This window comes from Hipposideros armiger, unplaced genomic scaffold (assembly GCF_001890085.2).
Source record: "Hipposideros armiger isolate ML-2016 unplaced genomic scaffold, ASM189008v1 scaffold_253, whole genome shotgun sequence".
Classification (NCBI taxonomy): Eukaryota; Metazoa; Chordata; class Mammalia; order Chiroptera; family Hipposideridae; genus Hipposideros; species Hipposideros armiger.
In genome coordinates this window covers 2,144,052-2,156,491 of record NW_017731603.1, presented here as the reverse complement: position 1 = coordinate 2,156,491, position 12,440 = coordinate 2,144,052, and the positions used below count along the sequence as shown (strand labels likewise).

General features: G+C 49.4%; 2 protein-coding genes across 2 annotated transcripts in view; one reads left to right on the top strand and one right to left on the bottom strand.

Moving 5' to 3' along the window:
- DTX4 (deltex E3 ubiquitin ligase 4) overlaps nucleotides 1-6,962 on the top strand; it is a 49,546-nt gene extending 42,584 nt beyond the window's left edge. Inside the window, exons 6-7 of the mRNA XM_019655966.1 lie at nucleotides 2,237-2,326; nucleotides 3,538-6,962. Coding sequence (XP_019511511.1) covers nucleotides 2,237-2,326; nucleotides 3,538-3,771 — 324 coding nt within the window. The 3' untranslated portion in view covers nucleotides 3,772-6,962. The remainder of the gene's footprint in view (nucleotides 1-2,236; nucleotides 2,327-3,537) is intronic.
- An 870-nt stretch (nucleotides 6,963-7,832) lies between these two features.
- On the bottom strand, nucleotides 7,833-11,834 carry MPEG1 (macrophage expressed 1). Its single transcript, XM_019655934.1, has one exon. It carries the CDS (start codon nucleotides 11,683-11,685, stop codon nucleotides 9,532-9,534), a length of 2,154 nt encoding a protein of 717 aa, XP_019511479.1. The 5' UTR covers nucleotides 11,686-11,834; the 3' UTR covers nucleotides 7,833-9,531.
- Between the last annotated feature and the right edge of the window lie 606 nt (nucleotides 11,835-12,440).

Genomic DNA, 12,440 nt, shown 5'->3' with positions numbered 1-12,440 from the left:
GAAGTGTACCTGGCGTATAAGACGACCCCCCACTTGGAGGCATATTTTTCAGGGCCAAAAAATCGTCTTATACGCCGGCAAATACGGTAAACAAGGTGCTTCCAAATAGTGACAAATGGTGTGGAAGAAATAAAACAGGAAGATGTGATAGCCTGTAAGTGAATTCAATGAAAAACATGATTCTTCTTCGAGGAACTACCAACCAGTCAGGGAAAAATCACTATCTGGCAGACCTGGCCTCCAGGTCCTGGCTGGTCCCCACTAGCTGGGGACTTTGGACAGCCACCTGACCTTCCCGACTTGGTTTCCTTATCTGTATAGCCGGGAACCTAGTATGCAGGGGTTTCGCCAGAATGGGAGATAATGTTTGTGTGTGCGTATTGTGGTACCCGGCACAGTACTTGTGTGCTCAATACCTGGCGGCCCTCATTACGGGGGTACCCCACTTGTCAGACTGAGGAACAGGGCCTGTGTCTGTGTGACTGGGAGGGCCTGAGGAGACTCTCTGGTGCAGGGGCGTCGCTAGGAAAGACTTGAAAGGCATGAAAAATGGCGAAGAGCAGTTTTAGGAGGAGGGGAGAAGGTGGGGGTGCTGAATGGCCGTAAGGAAGAGTCTAATTTGGGGCCTCCCCAATTAAGATCACGATTTCATTGCCCTTTCTCAGCCCATCCATGGAAACTTGGGCTTCTGTGAGGCGTCGAGACCTTTAAGCTCAGCCTTCGCTGCAGAGAACGGTTCCCTGGGGGAGAAGCTGTGATCTGGGCCGAGGCAGAGTCGTGACTGCTTCGCTTAGCAAGGTGCCAGGAGCACGCAGCCCTGCTGGGTCAGCGCCAGGCAGGCGTCTGTGCTGGCGCACAGCAGGCGAATCCCAGGCAAGAGAGGAGCAGGCAGAGCCCTGGTCGGAGCTGGCGCTGCACTCAGGCAGCCTGGCTTAGACACGGCCGTGGCCATGAGAATGTTGCAAACGTGGAGTGATTTCATGTGAGTGTGGAATTCAGGACTTTCCTGTCCTGCGTCTCCAGGAAGACACCGTGGCCTCTTTCTGCTCACAGCCATCGCTCCCTTCTCCGAGACCCCACTGCACGTTTGCATTCTATTTGCCAAACCAAAGATGACCTTGAACCATGCTACTAAAAAAAAAAAAAATTAAAATCACAGAATTTTAATAACATTTTGGAACCATTATCCATAATAAGAGAAAATGAAAAATCTGTGTTTTCTTGCAGTTTTGTCGTTCATTCATACATTCACTCGCTCATTCAATTATTCAGCCAAGACACCGGTTACTGATCTTCTGTGTGGGAGCTGGTGACAGAAGCATGGAATGATCAATATTATATTGTTTTTATCTAGAAGGGATTTTAAAACAGGGTTCCACAGGCTCTGAGTGGGTCAGGGCTGCTCAGAAACTATAGACAAACATATGGGGAAGACGTCACTGGGCTAAAATCCCTCACTTTTCATGAATTTCTCAAAGCGGCCTGTGAGCCCATTCTGGATTGAGGGGGCCTGATTTCTGGGTAAATTCTGCTTCCGTTTTGTTCCCACCCCGTGGCCTGAGACTGCTTCATAGGATAGGGTGATGACAATTGAAATGTTGCTAGATTTTTAGTCATGAATTTCCCAATCCATATTGTCAAACAAAAAAAAGCAAACAAGAACCCATGAGGACTGAGGACAAAATCTATAAGAATCCTTCAGATCATTCTGATTGCATGGCTCATAGTCACAGTCACCTGTGCTATCCTGACTCGTTTGGAGGCAAAATGTCCAGAATGTGCCTCAGGAAATCAGGTTTGGCAAAGCCCTTAATGTTGGAGAAGTCATTTAACCTCTGAAGGCCGCAGTATTCCTCTTTTGTAAAACAAAACAGCCCGAATACATGATGATGACGGTGCCAATAAATATTTACTGAGCTCTTAGCATGCAGCAGGCGCCGGGCTCACTTAACATTCCTAATAGTCGCACAAAATGAGAATTTCACATCCGCCCTGTCTAACGGACTGGGAACCCACACGCCAAGAGGGAACTCTGCGGCAGCTCGGGTCCAAAGCCAGGCCTGAGGACTCCAAAGTGAGCGGGTTGAGTGACCACTCCGACTGTTTTGTGGGTCTGTTCTCTGTCTAGACTCTACGGCCATTATTATTGTCATGATGATTTGAATTAGTCACAGCCTGAACCCCTGCGCCAGAAATATTTTGAAAAATGCCCTTCGCTTTCTTTCCTTCTGCTCAGGGGCCGGAACACCCGAATCCTGGAAAGAGTTTCAGCGCTCGTGGCTTCCCCCGACACTGTTACCTTCCAGACAGCGAGAAAGGGAGAAAAGTAAGAGTGCGGGTGTCAGGTTATTTACGTCTATGTCAGGGCTCCAAGCTTTGCTCCCTATGATGACCGTGCAAAAGGGAACTAGGTCTGTCTTAACTCTCGATGTGCATAGTAACAAGGTCATAGCTGAGTCAACCATAGGTAAGAGTGGATGTGATCAGAACTTCTTCCTATGGATTGGTGGGGGTGGGGCTGTGGCTTTCTCCTCTTCTGGGTGTTACTGGCAATAGTTCGTCTATTTTAGGATCCTTCCTTTAGGGTTTTGCTGCTTTAAGCCTGGTCCCGGGACCGACACTAGTGGCAGAAGCTTGATAGAAATGCCGCGCCGGAGAACCTACTTCATTTTAACAAGGTGCCCCAAAAGAAGTATACACATTTTAAGAAAGGAAAAAACTGTGTTAAAATTCTGCTGATGGTCACCACTTTGAGCACCTCGTGTAATTGCAGAAGTCAAACGTGACTTGTATTCATCTTTTGTTATCCGTATATATTGAGTATTACAATTTTAATACAACTTTTTCCTTTCTTAAAATGCGTATCCATTGTTTGGGCACCCTCTGTATCTATTTTTTTAATTTTGGCTGAATGAGAACGTCCTACAAGCCTTAACACCTTCCTGGGCCTCACCTGTAAAATAGACAATAATAGCACCTGCCAGGCCTGCCTCAAAGTGTGGTTGTGAGGGCCAGATGAGAAAATAAATATGAAATAGGCTTGAAGAGCTTGAACCACACCATTGGAGAAACACTCCACAAGTTTAGCTGTGGGCAAACCGGGGGGGGGCACGGCTTCAGGAGATCTCAGCTCAGAAGTGCCCTGACCTCCTAGGGCCTGTCTTTTAAAATGCAGCTATGATGATGTTGGTTGCTCACATTTGTTGACTAGCACGTGCCAGGCACTGCTATGAAAGTCCTCTTCACATGGCACTTGCTAAACTGCTCACAACCTTTAGGGGCAGATCGTATTATTGCCGTTGTATAAATAAGGACATTAAAGCCCAGAGAGGTGATAAAACTTGTCCAATGTCACACAGTTAGCCGGTGACAGAGCCAAGACTTTCCTGCAGGTCCCTGACCCCACATCCAATTGTGCTCCTTAGGGTGTCATGATACAGGAAGGGGTGGGGCCCTTGGGAGGACTCTGCCATCCAAGGGATAGTCTTTGACCAACGTTGCGTGCCAGACTTTGATCTCCTGCCTTTTCTGTCCCAGGTTCTGAAGCTACTGCTGGTGGCCTGGGATCGCCGCCTCATTTTTGCCATCGGTACCTCCAGCACCACGGGCGAGTCAGATACCGTCATCTGGAATGAGGTCCACCACAAGACAGAGTTCGGCTCTAATCTCACTGGCCATGGCTACCCGGATGCCAATTACCTGGATAATGTGCTGGCTGAACTGGCTGCCCAGGGCATTTCTGAGGACAGCACGGCCCAGGAGAAGGACTGAGCTGGAAGGGCTTTGGGGGGAGGGGCTGTGGGGACCACAGGACAGGAAGTGGGGAGAGTCAAGGTAGAAGTTGGTGCCCTGACCTCCCAACTCCCTCATCTCCCCTCCTGTCCTGTCTCCATCCCCCATCCCTCCCAGCCACAAGGGGGTGCCAGATTGAATAGGGGATGTCATTCATAAACCTCATCCACCACAAAGGGGACATGGGATGAGGGCCACCCCTGGTCTGTTCCCATGGAGTTTTCGGTGCTGGGTAGGCAAGAACACCGCCCCCACCCCTCCCCCTGAGTGGGGCCATGGTCAGCACACTTAGGGTATGGACAGTGCGTGGGCACTCCATACCCTGGCCTTGTGAAGCCTGAGGTTCTTTGCCCAGCTGGCTTCCTGCTGCTTCCACTCTGCTTCGAGAGTGGAATTTCTGCTTTTCTCTCCTCCACTGGAGGCGAGGAGCTCTCACTGTGCAAGGTTGGGGGGCAAAGGGGTGAACCGCTAAACTGCTGTGACATCAGAAATCAATGCCTTGGTGTACAGCGAGGAAGCACTTCTTGCCAAGAGGGTCAGGGATGCAAAGGGTTCTGGGAGCATTCTCAGCTCTCATAACAGTCTTTGGCTTCTCTGGGCCCTCCCTCCTCCTCACACCTCTGACCTGTCCAAAGAGGCACCTGGTTCTTTCATGCAGATGGATGGGCTCTGGGATTCCTCTCTGGATGGCACCCCATGATGTTTCCAGCCACTCTCTGATCAGACCAGAGCCTGCATCCTACTTAGCACCTGAACTGTCCTCAGGGAGAGGAGCCCATAGCCTTCTTCCCAACTCATCCCAGACCAGCTCAAAGATTCCATGAGTCTCATCAAGTCACTGTGAGTAGAGCCCGGGCTGGGCTCTGTGCCATCTGTGTATGTGCATATATGTGTGTATGTGTGTGTATGTGCGCACACCACTGCGCCAGGTTGGTGGAGAGTCCCGTCATGTTCCCACGCTCTGTTTTGCAAGATGTCCAACCCCAGTTTTGATGGGGATCAGACAGCCAGGCTGTGGTCCCTCCCTGAACTTCTCTCACCCTTTGACAACCCATCCATGGTAAACTTGGACTCTGATGGAGACAGTACTGTGTTTGGGGAGATGTGTAAGGTGAGAGCTGGACTGGCCACTTTTTATATCTCTTTCAAGATTGGATCTGAGCCAATCTCCTTCCAGTCTTATTTCTCTGAGGTCTTCAATCTGTGTCCATTCAAATTTGCTAATCTGAGCCCAGAGGTGGTGCTGGGCCCCTCATTGCCTTCATCTATTACCGATTGACCTAGAGCATGGAGGGGGCCTCGTTAGCGCATAGGAACAGGGTTAGGACCACCTTACGGTCCAGTCCAACCTGAGCCTGGGTTGTGTCCCAAGACCCTGTCTACCCCCCTCCCCAACATTCCTTTTGCCTTTGGCTCCCATTAAGGAATGAATTGGGGGTCAGGGAGGAGAGAAGGGGGATCAAGAAGGGAAACCCAATTCCCCCTTTGAAAAAGTGGGTTCTTTGAACTATGTGTTTGGGGGAAGTTCCTCTGGATACTAATTTGAATTTATATACCTCATGTTTTGGGGGTTTGACGTATATATATGCATATATATTTCATACTATTTGGAAGGTTTTTGATGTTAGAAAAGTTGAAACAGAAGAACCTTCAAAAATGGTACTTAAGTTAGAACCGGAAACCAAGCTTTCCTGAGAGCCAGCTTCATTGCTGCTTGCTGGCTGGCCTGCAGCCATTTTGACATCACTGTGGCCATCAGATTTACCTGAGTGTCACCCAGTTCCTCGGGACATGCTGGTGCTGAGCCTTTCCTCCTTTTCCAGTTGGCTATAGGGACGCTGATTGGCTCCAGCAGAAGGAGCTCTGATAGGCGGAATCGTGTCTGCCACATTAGCTCCAGCCTCTCCTGTCAGTTGCAGCCATTTTATGTCACCAGCAGACCCAGAGGTTGGTCCTGAGTTCACTGCTGCATGCGGTGGTAGCTCCCTGCCACAGTTGGGAAGGAAACATCTGAACGTGATGGGAGACATCACACCCTGTGCCCTTCACCAGGCTACCATGTACCAGAGGCCATTAGAGAGCCTCGTTGTAGGCTTAGTACCACTTCCGCCTTCAGCACCCCTGTCAGGTTTCTGCTGGGCTAGTCACCCACAGGGATGAGGAAGAAGACTGAGGGTGAGCGGGTACAAGCACGACTGTGCACTAGGCAGTGGGGAAGAAAGAAGACGTGCTTTGACAACTGGCAATGGGCAGTGGGGAAAAACTGATTTCCTGCGTCAGGCAGAAGAAGGCGTGGGTGTGGAAGAGGACCCAGAGAGTACACAAGGCAGGCTGTATGCCAGGGGCAACACTACTTGGAGAAGAGTCTTCGTGCCTCCAAGCCTTTTCCCCAGAATGTCAGTTGTGCCTGTGGCCCGTTTTTCTTCCTCTCTGAGGATGCTCGGTAGGGGCTACCTCATCCTCATCTCCTTGTGGGAATTTCTGGGCAGCAGGAATCTTGGATTTCTTTTCTACCACTGTGCCAGGCAAGACGGGGGGCATTCCTTTGCCCTTTCTCTTGTGCCAAGCTGGGAAGGCACAGCCCTGCCAGCAGAAGCCCTGTGCACCCCCCAGGCTGGCACAGGATGTTTCCCCACCAGAAGCCCTGATGAGTGCCCCGGCTCATGCAGGGAATTCCATGCCTTTCCTTTCATCGTCTTAGCACCAGCAGCCCAGGTTCTCCCTTCCTGAGTCTCCAGGGATGACAAAATGGGATTGGAGACCGATCCTGTCAAATGCTCATCCCTTAAAGGTTAATTGTGTTCATGTGGTGTGTGTGTGTCTTTGTGTTTTCATCCCCTTCCCCCCACTTTTTTGTAAAACTTGGACTTCTCTGTGGTTCTAGATTTGGTCAAAAGTACTTGTCCTGGTATTGCACTGTTGTGTGCATGAGAAGATTGGGGGAAGGCCCGGTGTGGTACAAGAAAGGGCCCTGTCCCCTTTCCTTGTCTGTGGTCACTGGCACTTGAGTGGGGTGGGGTGGGTTCCTGGGAGAGGGCAGGTGAATGTCCTAATGTAAATCTTTGTGACTGGTGTGTTTTGAAGTCCCTGGTGTTGCTGTGAGAGGACGTCGCCACCTGGTGCTCATGAGGTGTATGTGCAGAACAATAAAGCGCAAATGAACAGCCACAAATTGTTGTCAACCTTCTGCTTTCTGGAGATCACGGCACCTGTCTGTGAGGCTTTTGGGGTACCTCTGTGAGTCTGTAAATGACCACAAGCCCTTCCACTGGAATGGGTGGGGGAAACCCCTTTTCTCTGTTTTTTTTTTTTTTTCTTTCCCCTCACATGTTTCCTACCCACACGTTTGACCCCGGGACCTGGCTTGAGTTCTTGTTCCTCTACAGGAAACAGACCACATGGCAGAGGAAATAAGTAAATGAACCTGTGGGGGGAAAACCTTCTTAAAAACCATGAGTGTTTGCTTCTTAAAGTTCCCTTCACCTGACCACACTATAGTGTGTGTTTCAATAGTTTACAAGCTGTGGGTTTTTTTCTTTTCAACTAAATGTTTAGTATTAATCATCCCAATACACACAAGAACAAGAACACAAAAATAAAATGCAATTGCAAAGCCGCCTTTGTCCCCCAAACATGTCTGTTTCTGTGAGCCCACAGAGTGTGGTTTTCTTGAAAGCTGGATTCCACAGCCTGAGCTCACCAGTCAGGAACGCAGAACCTGGGGACACCCCCCTCTGGGTTCTGACTTGGTAAAAGGGTTTGATGAAGGCACACTGCAAACTCCCATGTTCTCATTTCAGACAGGGTGTTTCTCAAGTACATATGTTAATGCATATGTATGTGCCATTTTGTTAGTCAAAATATAAGTTTGGGAAGAAGTTTTTCATTTCAATGGGTGGTTAGTGCACTAAAAGTCTGGGAGCCGATAGCTCTACTTTGTCTCTGACTCAGTAAGTAATCTTCAAAGAATTCCTGGGAAAGTCAGTATTTGCAGAAAAGTGGTTAGCTTGGTGGAAACTCACTCACAAAACACCCAGAGGTTTAAGAGAACATTTTAATGCTTAAGAGGCGGAGTTAACTGCGTGGGTTGTAGAAATTCGTGTCCTTGGTTGGGCAGTCAGAAGCGCAGGGCTCCAATTCTGCAATTTGTGTCTCTTCTCTGTGTCACAGTGGAAGATGAAGGAAGCTTCTTCCCATCTCCCAACAGATTGGGACGCTCCAAGCTCCCCGGAAGAAGGACCTGTTGTAAACCTAAGCTCTTGGTTGTGAATGTTAATGAGGAGAGGACAAATTCTCCTTCACAGATGATTACTCATGAATGACACTTGATTTGGTGAAGAAATATATAATTTTTTTAAATGTTATGGAGGAACATTAACAAATTCATCCTGACCATTACAATTAGGTGAGAGTGGTATTAAAACGGGGCAAAGCCCCAAGTGCCAGGTGACAATCGTGCGCCCTCTTAAGTGCCCCAGAAGTCAGCCTGGAACTGAAAGAACTATGTCACAAATGGTGTTGGATACCCTTCCATTTCATTTCAAAACATGGATTTGATCATGTCAGCCCCCTTTCTTCTGGAAAAAAATCAAGGTCGGGCATGTCTACTGTTTCGGTTTTGGGGAGGATGAAAAATTTAGGTGTGGACTTACTTTGACTTCTTGGGTTTTACTTTGTCTCCCACTCCAGAAAAAGTGCGAATTTCTTGTTGGAATGTGGGGTGTGTGTGTGTGTGTGTGTGTGTGTGTTTGTGTGTGTGTGTGTGTGTTTGGGGCGTATGTGCATGTGATGGGAGTCAGGAAGAGTAAGGGCCACTCATGGAAGAGGAAAGGGTTGTACTTTGGTAACAGACCAGGAAACTGTAATGATTGATCTACCCAAATCTACACTCCTTTCTTTGCCTCATTTACGATGAGCTAAGAGGGAAAAGCCAGGTCGTTGGTTGTGGGTAAGAATTCCAATTTCCCCTGAGCACCAGAATCTTTTCCAGTTCTTACCCTTTCTTCACTTACTCCTTTTTCTACAAACTATCCCTTCTCCCTTGACATCCTACTAGAAGTGTATACTTTTAAATACTTTCTGAAGACTTTATGACACTCGTTCAAAGCCCAAGAGTGGTCCGCTCTAGGTAAGTCTTAAATTGTGAGGAAGTTGGAAAACATGGGCTAAGGAAAAGCAACATTTTTCTGTTCAGATGATGTTGGGATGACCCAGAGGCGAGGACACAGCCCGTCAATACAAAGCCCTCCAAGCTTTGGCCAAGCAGCACTTCCTGTGTCTTCTGGGGGCTGTGACGCCTCCAGGAGTAAGAGACCCAGAGAGCTTTTAAAAAACAAAATAGTGAGAGGGTAACACTTAAAGGCAGAAATTCTTACAGCACATGAATTGGAAACCACAGCCAACGTCAGATTAAATGCATCGTTTCCAAGTTTAGATGTCAGCATTCTCCCGCCTCCCTTTTTACACGTATGCATTGAGGTAAAGATAATTAATAGTGCACATTGAGAAAAGACGCCCCCTTTATGTTTTAGTCCCCAGGAGGACTTTTGCTTAGAAAGTCACAAACTTGTCCATGTCACTCTATTAATTTCCCAGCCCGGAGACCTAAAGAAGTTACAAAGTTATACCTGCTTTTTGTAGCACTTGCCACTTTAGTAGTTAAGAAGGCAGAAGTGGAGAGAGAAGGAATGAAAGACATGCTTGAAGCTCTGCTCGGAAATGACAGTTCCCCGGGGAGCTTTAGGCTGGAATCTGCTCCTGCCCTTGGTCAGGGGTGGCTCCAGCCTCTGCAATGCCTGGAGCCAAACTCTGCCTCTCGTCCTCGATTGCTTGGTACTCCCTCTTCTTGTACTTCCGGGCACCATAGATGACCAGGGTGATGACAACTGCCAGAGCGGTGGTGACCCCCAATGTAACCCCAGCAGCAGCTCCTCCCGAGAGACCACTGCCATCCCCATGGATGACCTTCATGGCTCTGCGTAGCTCTGTCGGCTCTCCCAGCCTCCACTGGTTGGTCTGGGGGTCTTTAATCCAGGAGCTTGAAGCCTCGGTATTTGTCACTATGACAGTGTTGGTGGCAGCCTGACTCATGAGGGGTGGCCGGGTAAAAGGCGGGAGCCTGGCAGGGGGCAGAGACCCTCCTGTAAAGAGCCCAGACTTGACACAGTAGGACACTAGGCACCCATCACTGATGAGGGCTAGGTGTTGGCTGAAGCCCCCGGGACACTTTTTCAGAGCAGGTGCCCCTAAGTCCTTGGTTATGGCGGAATCCACCAAGGGGTTCCCAACTGCACAGCTAAAGAACCCACCAAAGGGGACCGAAAACCTATACCCCAACTCATAGTCCTGAGAGACACATACCTTGAGGCTTTCAAAAAGTCTCAGTGGGACATAGCCAGCTGGGCACGACTGTGCATTTGTCAAAGGGTTAATGCTCTTACCACTGAAGAGGCCCCCGAAAAGCAGTCCTGAGTTTTCTGATACTTGGCCACTGGAAACACACCAGAAAGCCCTAAACTCGGCCTTTGCCACTCGGAACACATCTTCACACACCGTCTTGCAGAAGACGAGGAGGGTGCACTTCCGTTGACACTCCAGCCCGTTGTAACCCTCCTCATGGATCTGAGACAGCAGGCGGACTGGGGAGTAGCCGGAGGGGCAGGAGAAATCGCCAGTCAGTGGATTCTTCTGCTCCAAATGTTGGCAGAGTTGGACAGCCTCGTTTCCCAAGAGCTGGGTGCATTCCTGAAAAACCCCACCAAAGGAGAAATTGGTCATCTTCCCCTCGCAGGAGCCATCATCAGTGTTGGCCTGAAAATTGAAGTTGGGAGAATTAAGATCTGTGCATCCAGGGTAGGTGTTGAATGTGTAATAGCGCCTCACGGCACTTTCCACCGTCTTAGACAACTTCTTCACCAAGGGCCCTGGCAAGTCAGGCAGCATGTCGGGGTTGATGAAGAAATGCAGCGGCAGGCCAGCGCGATCTACGGCCACCAGGTGGTTGGTGATGCCCTGCTGCCAGGCCTGCAGGGTGATGCCTGGGTAGAAAGGAACCCCTCCAACGCTCCGCACCCTGGAGTTGGTTCGGTTTGAGAGGTAGCTCTTGGTGAAGACATTCTGTGAGGTGTAGTTCTCTTCAAATCTGAAGTTCACGATGTTGAGGAAGACCACTCCTGCAGACGCAGTGACAGCACTGCGGCTGCTTTGGCTGTCCTGTATGAAGGAGGACCTGATGTGGTCCTCCTGAATGAGAGCAGCCCCAGCGTCCACGCTGGTGATGACGTGGGTACCATAGTTGAGAACCAGGAGCTCTGCCAAGTAGGTGGCCATCCGGGTCTGGTTGTTCTCCAGACGGTCGGAGATGTCCATGAGCAGCTTCTTAAATCCCCAGTTCAGTTTGGAAACAGGGTTGATTTTGACTGTGTAGATCAGGTTTCTTACCTGAACCTGAGTGGTTACAGCTTGGTCCTTCACTTGAAGGGTCTTCATTCTCTGGAACTCAGGGGAGAACTTGCCGTTGACTTTGGAAAAAAGGGAGAGCTCTGTGTTGATGGAGAAGGAGGTGCTGCTCTGGTAATTCACCCAGGATTCCAGGATTTCTGAGTTCATCTCCAGGTTGCTCTGTTTCTGGGGAATGGTTAGGATTTCATCGGGGATGATGTACAGCCCATCCTCTGTGGTCCTGCAGTTGGTGTAAGTCAAGTCCATCACCCATCCCATGTCCACATTCCGCAGATTATCCCAGCCTCCTCCAGGTAAAGCTTCCAGAACAGGCAGTTTTAAGGCATTCTTGCATTTTTGAAATCCAACCTCCTCCGTCTCTCCCACGGGCTTGTCCGTTTTAGCCCATGCAGCCACTGCACAGAACAGGATGGCACCCCTGAAGCCGTTCATGGTTCAGACAGCCCCAGCCACAAGCCAGCCCTAAGCAGCGGCCAGTGAGCTTGGTATAAACTGAACCGATGAGAAAAAAAGCAGTTGATGAAACAGAAAAAACAAACAAACCAAACTCAACAGTTCTCCTAAAGCCACCAGTTCCTCTTTGGGCTAATCAGCTGAATGGGGAAATGAGAGTTGACTGGACTGCTAAGATCTATCAGGACTTTGAAAACATGATGTTGTGCTAGGTTTGCAAACACTGCCCTAGATCCTTAACAGGTAACTGTCCTAGCTGTCCCCTACCTACCCCAGCCCCAGGCTGGTTACCCTGCAGCAGTGGTGGCGCTCCGAAGAAAGGCAGCCACTTGCCTTAACGCTTCGTCCCCATGAGCTTCTTGGCTTTGAAAGAAAGCTTTGGTTTTGCTTTTTGTTCACCCTCTTGATGTTTCTGATTTTCCCTGACTGCTCTTTCCTGGAACTCCAATGCCAGTTTCCTTACACTACAAATGCATCAGTGAATGCAGCATCACCCCTGCTGAGACACCCTGCCTCCCCCATATCTAAGCTAGAAGTAGGTCAAGGTCAGGGTCTGGGTTTCCCATTCACCTGAGAGTGGAGGTTGTTCACACAGGAGAAAAGAGTGAAAATCTTGGGCACAGGCCCTGTGGGGTTTTCTTGTTATAAGCCCTAATAGCCCCGGCTTTGGAGGTGGCATTGTCTGGGGCAGAGCTGAAGGGATCTGAAAAGGATTCCACTTGGTGTATGCTGGG